The 9576-nt window shown below is 44.0% G+C and overlaps 1 protein-coding gene across 4 annotated transcripts; it reads right to left on the minus strand.

Moving 5' to 3' along the window:
• Window positions 1-1895: 1895 nt before the first annotated feature.
• LOC119347467 (coatomer subunit epsilon-2-like) lies at window positions 1896-8377 on the minus strand. 4 transcript variants are annotated; one of them, XM_037616199.1, is made up of 4 exons: window positions 7926-8371; window positions 7672-7708; window positions 6395-6547; window positions 1912-2342 (listed from the first exon to the last, which is right to left on the minus strand). In XM_037616199.1, exons 1-4 carry the CDS (start codon window positions 8069-8071, stop codon window positions 2226-2228), a joined length of 453 nt encoding a protein of 150 aa, XP_037472096.1. In that variant the 5' UTR covers window positions 8072-8371; the 3' UTR covers window positions 1912-2225. The 4 variants fall into 4 exon arrangements, 3 of the variants coding, with proteins under 3 accessions (XP_037472096.1, XP_037472099.1, XP_037472097.1); XM_037616200.1 differs by lacking the exon at window positions 1912-2342 and adding an exon at window positions 4786-5543 and having other exon boundaries at window positions 7926-8374; XR_005168370.1 differs by adding an exon at window positions 3966-5543 and having other exon boundaries at window positions 1896-2333; window positions 6395-8377.
• Window positions 8378-9576: the final 1199 nt, after the last annotated feature.

The following is a 9576-nucleotide window of genomic DNA, read 5'->3' on the forward strand; positions in this document are numbered from 1 at the left end:
ACTGCCATTAAACAAAGGTAAAACACCCCTCCTCTAGGCGTCCACGATCTTTCAACCATAATTTAATCTATCCAAATCACCCACCCTAAAAAATCGTTGAATAATATTAAAAGATCCTCTCCCAACAGATTCCAATAATGGTAATAAAATTCTGCTGGAAAACCATCCAGACCAGAAGGTTTATTATGTTTCATTTGAAATAGAGCAACTCTAATTTTCTTCTAAAGTAAACTCAACCACTAGTTTCTCTCTATCCACATCATCTAACACACATGAACTAGAATTTCCAACGAAACAAATCTACCACTTTTTTCAGTCCCAAACAACTTGTTATAAAAATCAGTAGCATAATTTAACAAGTTAGCATCCCTTCTATCACTCTACCCCCTTCTTTTGAGATGCAATATGATTCCTTCTCCTCCTACCATTTTACTTTCCCCATAAGATAAGAAGAAGGAGCATTACACAAATATAAGATTCTACTCTTTAGCTCTTTAAATCCACTTAACCTCCTCTTCGTTAACAATTATGTTGAGCTTCTCCTCTAAAAAAAATCTCAGACTATACCTATGAGCAGATAAATCTAAAAGTTCACTCTATCTATCTTGTCAATGTCTTCAGTAAGTGGCAGAGCTAGCAGCAGGTTAAGCCTGAGGCTATTCTACGTTGAGTGATAAATTTATGTGATTTTCTATACTTTCTATGAAGGAATTACAAGGAAAGTTGTTGCTAGGCCTAGGGCTATAGCCATGGTTGCCCTAGGCCTGTCTCCGGCGTAGCTTCAATTAATTACATGTATGTGTATGGTTTTTTTACTTTCTTTCTTCACATGTATGTGTATGCATGTTCGTGTGTGTGTACTCATGCGAGCATGTTGTGTGTACATGGACGTGTTTGGTTGCCTGCATATGGCCCAGCCTGGCCCGCGCGGGAAGAAGTTAGCCCGTTTGGTTGCCTGCGTTTACTGTGCGGCCCGCATCACACGAAACTTAAAGCAGGTCCAAGCCAGGCCAGGCCCAGGGGAAACGCCCGAATCGGCAGTAGCTCGCGAGCCTGGCTTGAGCGAGCAAGGGAGGGCGACGCGCTTCTCTCCTCGTGCGAGCAGGGAGATGGCGCGAGCTCGCCCCCGTCGCCGAAAAATCGGCGAGAGGATTCCGTCTCACCTCTCGCCGAGTCCACCCCTATTTATCCCCTCCCTCACCGCCCCAACTCCCGTCACCATTCTCCCGCCGTTCGAGCTTTGCCGCCGACGCGCATCGGCACCAACAAGCAGGTAAGCGGCGCATCTTCATCGGACGGCGGTCCATGGTGTTGGCGCTCCTTCACCGGCCGGCGTTGACCTTCCACGACCGCCCCCTCCTCCTCGAGCTACAACCATGGCCTCTATGAGTTCAATCCCCCTTTCTCTCCGTTCCTTCTAGCTAGATCTCAGCTGCATCAAGGGTTTGATCTAGGTGCATGGTTGATTAGTGGTCTTATCTGTGAACTGATATGGTTGATTGCTATGTTGCGGTTGCAATTAGTGGTAGGTCTAGATGTTTAAGCATGTGGTAGGCTAGATTAGTAGTAGAGTTTGAAGTTGAACCTTGTGCTTGAGTTGATTCGTGCTTAGATCTGTGCTTTGTAGCTACTAGATGACCCGTTGCGCCAATGGCACAAAGGCCAGCAGCAAGCCAAATATTATAAGAGTGGTGATAGAAAAACTCAGAAACAAATCTAAATAATGATTACAGTCTGTGCTAAATGATAGTGCTTGTCCCTTGAGTGGAAGGTGGACGCTGCCAGGTAGGGCATGCCTCTTCCTTCCTTAGCATATTTGCTGTTGCTGGTGAGTACTCGATGTTTGAAACAGAGAAAGTAGTAAAAACAGAAAATTATAAGGGTGGCATTCTGCATATTCATAGATCAATGAGGAACAACAGCAAAGGTTATATAGGTAAAATCATAGGTGGTAGCTGTTCAAAAGTAACAAATAGCATCGTCGAAAAACAGAGGAAGGTTTCATCCTATTACAGAGCTTGTCTAGTAGTCTTTAGAATGCTAGATGATACTTAGATACGACTTCCATTGCTGTCGATGGTTCATCTAAAGGCAATGCATGATGAGAACCAGGCACTGCTTTGTGGTGACCTTGAAACGAAATGCACAGATGTCTCCTTCATGAATTTTTGCAAGACGGCGGAACTTAGACCAGTTGGTTGTTACCGTGGCTCTCTTGTCGGTTCCTAGCATGATGCGACAATTGGCGTGTAGAACACTGTTTGCAAGCCTGACGTTGAGTGTATCATAATCTGGGTCATGTAATCTTTTAGTTTGCTTTCGGTGTAGTTGACCTGAAAATACTGGTGAGAAAAAAGGAATTAATTGAATGGATTGGAGAGTGTCTTGTCACTCTTACACTAAGAAGGTTTAAATATAGATAGTGAGAACAGTTATCAGTAAATAATGGCAGAAAGCAAAAGAAGGGTGCAGAGCATGCTACATTCCTTCTTACGTGGAGCATAAGATGTAAATCGGTTGTTTCTGTATGTATGGTAGAAAGAAAACATGTATATCAGACTATATGAATATTAAGATGGAAGGTGGATTGAGATTTTTGTGAGGGGGATTGGATTTTATCCAGATGGCTTGCTTCTCATGATGAGGCTGATACTAATGAACTAATGACGACATGAAGGTTGTATCTTATCTCCATTTCCCTTTCTACATTTTCCATTTAGTCGATTAACATACATTGTACTATTTCCCTTTCTATAGTTGCCATTTAGTTGATTAACATAGGTTGTACTATTTTCGATTAAGCAGACTATGGGTTAATGAATGTTGAAATTAGCTACTTTTTATATCCCTGGACCATATATATATATATATATTACATGCATCAGTACTTCATGCATCTCTGATATGCTTTTGCTTTTTATTGTTGCCCTTAATTACTACTTTTCTATGAACCCAACGTTTAGGTTGCAGGCTCAACTGCATATCCATATCCTCTGTATGAATTTTTTAGCTAGCTTTGAAGCGAATGTGGTGATCAAGGCTCTAATAAGTATTCTTTATTTGCATGAATGTTGTGTGCATATAGGTAGTTGCAATGGAATCATTTTTCTCATAGACGAGAAGTACATTGAAAACAGATTTTAAAAATTGATACAATTTTACAAGTGTGCAGATAGTTGACAATGCAACAGTGCTATTGTTCAAATGTGGTCGAGCCGGGCTTTCGGTGTTTTCGGTGCTATTGTTCAAATGTTGCTTTCTTAGATTCATTGCAACCAAAAGATTTGGTAATATGTTTTTCTGAAAGCATGGATACACTTGTTGGTGTTGTATACTGGGATCTGTAACTATTGTCATAGGAATTTTTGATCCTAAGGATTCACATAGATTGGAGGGGAGTTAGTATCTAACATCCTGTTAAATGTACACAAACTAGTAAGCAAGAGAATATCAGAACATGATAATAAGCATTGTAGCCTGGTCTTGAGCGGGCGCCCTACCGTAATTAGCCTGTCTCTAATTAGGAAAGAGCTGCAAACACGTACTTTGTTAGAGAGAGTGAAGTCATCGCCTAGTCGTCGGCCGCCATTCACTTCAATGCACCAATAAGAGAGGGTGTTGCGCACCATCAATACGCCCACCCCCCTGCACCGAAATAACCACACCCATGATGAATTGATTGCTCCAATTAACACGGCCTGCTCAGCCTCTCCGAATCGATGCCACTGGGGTCGTCCTCAGTAACCTCTCGCAGCATGCTCAGCCTCTCCGAATCGATGCCGAAAACAACAGAATCGGGGTAATTAGCAGTCCCCCACAAGGCCACGATACTCTTGAGCACACAGATCCGTTGCTTTCCCCATAATCGTATACATGCTATGGAAGACAGGGGGGATCGATTAGAGATCGTCTAGCACTACATGCTGAGAAAACAAGAGGATTCATATGGATCCTGACAAGCTAACCTAGATTTCTCTGTTTCTGCTGAAGCCATGCCATCTTCCCCCATTGCGCCTCCACCAGCTCGAGGCTTCAAGAAGATGTACAGTGCTACAGATCGAGGGACGGTTCACCCGCTTGCTAAATGATGGTGCACCAAACATCAGGGCATTTATGACCACACCACCGAACGGCCGTCCCAGTGTGTCGAGTCGCTAACGGACAAGGCTGTATTCGTACGCAAATAAATGTGTGTTGGCCCACATGCGAGAGCGTATAGTGGACGTATCCCCGTTGTGAAAAAGGAAAACACTGTGCGGTATTTGCGTGTGGGCAGGAGATGCTATATTAGCTGCTGATCACGACGCGCTGCGGACGCACAAGATAACGATCTCACGTGGCCGCATGTCCTCAAAATTCGCGTCGCAGTAAAATGGCATTTAAAATAAAATGACCTAATAGTTTTTATGATCTGCTATACTTCTCCGACGCCAATTTTCTGCCTTAGAACGGAAAAAACATATATCAGGTCGATCAATAATGCTCAACTTAACTAACTTGCTTAGTATTTTAACGCTAGGCCGAGGGACGAGTCTTGTATCTACTGCCAGATGGAAAGACCAAGACATGAAGGCACTGGTATTAGGTAGTCATTGCTGAATGTCTCATCATTATCAAACATGATTTCATCATTTGATTGTACTAAGTGTGGGTCAGTTAATATGGATCGAACGAAGTAGTACAATTTGTACCGTACTTCATTTGATGGCAGTCTATCAGTTAATATGTCATTCATCTTCAAAGCCAACACCCACATCTCTTGGTCCATAACCTACCATCACAGTGTAAGAGAACTGCCCTGGTTATCACTCATCAGAACGACCGTCCAAAGAACAAATCATCCAACATCAGTGACAATATTGAGCAGGCTACAACAGAGGTAAGGGTAGGCTCTAAGGGCAAGTCCAACGCTGACACCGACTTTTTCAGCTCTGTTTAGTCCCACAAGCCAAGGCTGTCTTGATTGCTCAAGACATGATTGTTTCAGCCTGTTGTCAGAGTCATTGCCCCTCTTTTTGGTCCAAAATGAGGTTATCTCTGCACACCAAGCAACATGACCATGATGCCCCATTACATGTGTGCACACATCCAGCCATCAAGCTCAGGAGCTGCTCATACCTGGAGTCGACCGACCAACCCCCAGTGCGGACGGCATGTCAGACAAACACCGTACGGTTCCCAGCCAACGCCACACCCGAATCCAATGCACGGCGGTCGTTGGCAGCGGTGCGGAACTGACGTGGAGGCCAACCGGACGATTGGCCAGCGATCCGGCAATGAGAGCTCGCCTGATTCGGCTTAGGGTTTGGGTTCAGGGGTGTGAACATAATCGAACATAAAGCTCTATATGTTTCCTCGATGATTTTTTTGAAAGAAAATACAATATGCCTTTATTTACCATTGATTGATCCGCAGAGAGCATCTGACGCTGCCCCATATGAATGGATCAATCTTGTGGATAAATGGTACTTTTGTCTATTTCATTATAACCCATATAGTTGCCTTGTATGATCAAAACATTGAACCTGGATTCTATCTTGGACCTGGGAGGAAAAACCCAACTGGGTTTGCATTAGCATGATGCAGCAGGGAGGAAAAATAGCCTGCATACTATTGTTATCCGATCGCTATCTTAGCATACATTGTATATGTGTAGTGTAATCCGCAGCATTAAATTGGCATGACAGATGCTGCCAAAGGTGTTAGGCTAGCATGCGTCTGACATATATGTTTAATGAAAACAATGGGCAAAACTAATCTACTTAACTAAGTCCCAAAATATAAACTCTGAAATATAAGCAAGAGCACAAAGAACTGAAAACCACTGATCTGGATACTGATATCCTGGTACACATTGAACGACACAACCGAAGTTTCTTCTCCTCTACATTTAATAAAATAGACGAATGTAGGTAGGTGGACTGGGTGAAGTGTGTAACCTGCAGTGGCAATGCCACATACAGTCGGCATGAGAAATTAAGAGTCCATTCATCTTGCGCAAAAACCTTCTTTTTTGCTTCTTTCTAATGATTTCCAACCTTTACTGTACTAAGCAAAACATATCTTAAATTTTTGAATCAGTATGTTCATCAGAAGGAACTAAAAACATCTACTACCAAATATTATTAGAGTTAGTCTCTCCAAGTTCAGAACCACTAAATGGCAATGGAAATTACCGGTGCAATTTTTTACAGAGCAAGATGATGTGCCAGGAAAGCTAAAAGTGGTATTTCACAGAGAATAATAATGTAAAGACAATATCGGCGGGAGCTACTGGGTGGGACACTAAAAAAACTGAAATATATACACCATCTTTAGAAGGCGGGATTTGCAACAATCAATTGATTAATGAAAGGTTGAACCATCTAAAAGCATACGGAAAAATAAAACTAACATGTCCAGAGTTCCTTTGGTATGTGTGTGCTTGACAGCCTCGTGTGTAGTCTTGCTCTTGCATAAATATGATTCCAGCAATCAATCGCGGAACAGGATTGCTTCCTATAGCTGAATCAATCAGCCAGTCCTTCAGGCTGGAGATCGCACCTTCCTTCAAAGTCGCACAAAGTAATGAATATAAGCATTTCAGTATATCAAAGAAATCTGGGGAAAAACTAACTGGGGTGACACACATCACCACTCATTTTCTTATTTTTACCTACAGGAATAAAATGTTGGCGTGGCATGCAACAAATGAGTAAACTGTTTCAATCAAGTGAAATGCATTATAAGTACATTATCATTTTCTTCAATGGAACTTTGGTAGCTACACCCAAGCTTTCACTTTCCTGGAATGAATGACTACCTTTTAAAAGCATGATCTATTATGGTCTTAGTAGTAAGCAACTCGGATAGAAGCATAGGCTAATGTGAGGCAGTTACACACGCCGCAAAAGCATCCCAAAGACGGATGTTTTTCACGCAAGCTATATTAGTAGAGAAACTATTGCTCAGCTTTGTAATATCGTAACCAGAAAAAAGAAAAAGAAGCCTATGAAAAATTGCACAGGAGCACATATTAACAGAAGGAAAATCAGACTAAATTATAAAATCATATAACTTAGTCCTAGAATCTTTTGGTATAAGGAGTGAAGAAATGTTTGTAGTCTCAAGAGCCTCGTCGGTATGAAATCTTTCAACTATTTTGTTACACGTGTCAACATCCCTCAGTTCCAGTAGCAGCAATCAAGAGTCAAGAATAAATCAGATTGGTACTTAAACAAATGACAAATTTTAAGCTCCAGTTAAGTCAAGCATATATAAAAAAACATGCCCCTGAACTTCATTTTCGTCATTTGGGGGGATGTAATATACGATAGCATACATCAAGAAATAGTAGATGAATGTTCTTTTCAGGCTTAATTCTTTTCAGCATATATACGACCATTGTTTTTTCCTGTAAATACACTGATGTACTACCATCTCATTGCAAATTATATATTGTGCCAAGGAAAAATTGTTTTACTTTTCAGCATATATATACAATCATACGGTAGTCACACGTATAAGCAGCACCACAAAAACAAACACACAAACACGACACCCGGAAAAACAGGAATACAAAGGAATTAGCACGATAATAAGCAGTAAACAAATAGGGTAGAAAATTGCAGCTCTTAGGGAAGAACAACAAGGACATACCTAAAATACTATCAAAAGGGGTGAAACAATTACCTGAGAGGGTGAGGCGGCATGGTACAGATTTGGTTCTCTGAAATAAATCATTAGCCATTAACAAAAAAAAATCATCACACATGGCCAGAGATGTGAATGACCAACATATTAAAATCTCCCTCTTAAAGCTTGCAAGCCAGTAATATAGGTAGCAACGATGTATTCCCCGGCACATTGAGGGAGGAAAGGAGAAACACATGGTCTGTGAGGAGAACGAACTACAACCATGAAGGACTAACAGATCTGACACGTACCTCAACCAGCTTGCTGGCGGCGCCGCCTCCATGACGAACCACGACGGCCTCCTCCATCTCCCCAGCAGCTCAAGCCCACCGCGACCAACCCGTTGCTTCCTGTCCTTGGCACCTATGTCCCCTGCTCCTTGCAACGATGGCGGCATGGGAGAGAGAGGGAGAGGAGGAGGAGAGGTGGGAGCGCAAAGATCTGCGCCCGATCCAGAACCACGGCACGCGGCGAGTGATGCCGGTGACCTGCACCTCGAGCGCCGGGGAGAGAAGGCCGCGTCGGCCGCTGCATGGAGCCGGCGGCATGACGGTAGGGAAGGAGGGGATCGGGGGAGGAGAGAGCACAGGAGAGAAGGCAAGAGCGGAGATATTTTCACTGGTGGGTGCAAACGAGGACAGTAAAAGAATGCCCATCCAATCCACGAACACCCCTGGCAACCCACGATCGATCGCCCAAGTCTTTCACACGGACACATGCACGCACACGCCGTCGCTGCAAGGCTAGCCCGCGTGCAAGGCTGGCCTATGCATCAGTGACTTTAGCTCGGCTATGCGGTGTACAGAAGAACGACCGTCCAGATATTAACCAGGTCGACAGAAGGTACGGTGAAAACGCCAGCGAGGTAAATCGAGCGTACAGGATTCGCTGAAAACGTCGATGGCTCTGGTATGGCGGGTTGGCTAGAGGGGTTTATATGTTCAATTGGTGGTCCATTTGTAGCATGATGTTTGTTGTAGATGTATGTTCGTGCTCATAGATTGTCGGGTATGCTCAGTATGAAGCGATGAACCATATGTGCTTAGTATGATAGTGATGAAGCATGTGCTTGCTATGATAGTGATGAACCATGTACATGTATGTTCCTGCTTATTGTCAATGTGTGCTATGATTGTAGGACATGATCACGCAGACACAAGATCTTAGTCAGGCCATTGTCCTGTCCGACAGCCAGTTTGCTCCATCGTTTGTCGAGGACTCGCATGTTGGGGAACGTAGCATGCAATTTGAAAAAAATTCCTGCGATCACGCAAGATCTATCTAGGAGATGCATAGCAACGAGAGGGGGAGAGTGTGTCCACGTACCCTCATAGACCAAAAGCGGAAGCGTTGGTTAATGCGGTTGATGTAGTCGAACGTCTTCATGATCCAAGTACCGAACATATGACACCTCCGTGTTCAGCACACGTTCAGCTCGATGACATCCCTTGAACTCTTGATCCAGTAGAGGGTCGAGGAAGAGTTCCATTAGCACGACGGTGTGGCGATGGTGTTGATGATGTGATCCGCGCAGGGCTTCGCCTAAGCACTATGACGCTATGACCGGAGGAGTAAACTATGGAAGGGGGCACTGCACACGACTAAGAGAATTCTTGGTGTGCCTTTGGGGTGCCCCCTGGCCACGTATATAAAGGAGGCGGAGGAGGAGGCCGGCGGCCAAGGAGGGCGCGCCAAGGGGGGGGGTCCTACTTGGAATCCTAGTCCAAGTAGGATTCGACCCCCCTCCTTCCAATCAACGGAGAGGGGAAAGGGGATGGAAGAGAGGGAGAAGGAAAGAGGGGGCCGCACCCCCTCCCATTGTCTAATTCAGATTGGGGCAAGGGATGGCACGCGCCACCTCCCGTGGCCTGCCTCCTCTCCTCCACTATGGCCTAATAGGCC

This window comes from Triticum dicoccoides, chromosome 1B (assembly GCF_002162155.2).
Source record: "Triticum dicoccoides isolate Atlit2015 ecotype Zavitan chromosome 1B, WEW_v2.0, whole genome shotgun sequence".
NCBI lineage: Eukaryota > Viridiplantae > Streptophyta > Magnoliopsida > Poales > Poaceae > Triticum > Triticum dicoccoides.

What these genes read in the sequence shown, in the direction of transcription:
- LOC119347467 (XM_037616199.1), bottom strand. Translation starts at nt 8,071, where the DNA reads ATGCCGCCATCGTTGCAAGGAGCAGGGGACATAGGTGCCAAGGACAGG. An exon ending in ATGCCGCCTCACCCTCTCAG is followed by an intron (nt 6,548 to 7,671) that starts GTAATTGTTTCA and finishes GCGACTTTGAAG; the next exon opens with GAAGGTGCGATCTCCAGCCT. An exon ending in ACCAAAGGAACTCTGGACAT is followed by an intron (nt 2,343 to 6,394) that starts GTTAGTTTTATT and finishes TTTTCTCACCAG; the next exon opens with TATTTTCAGGTCAACTACAC.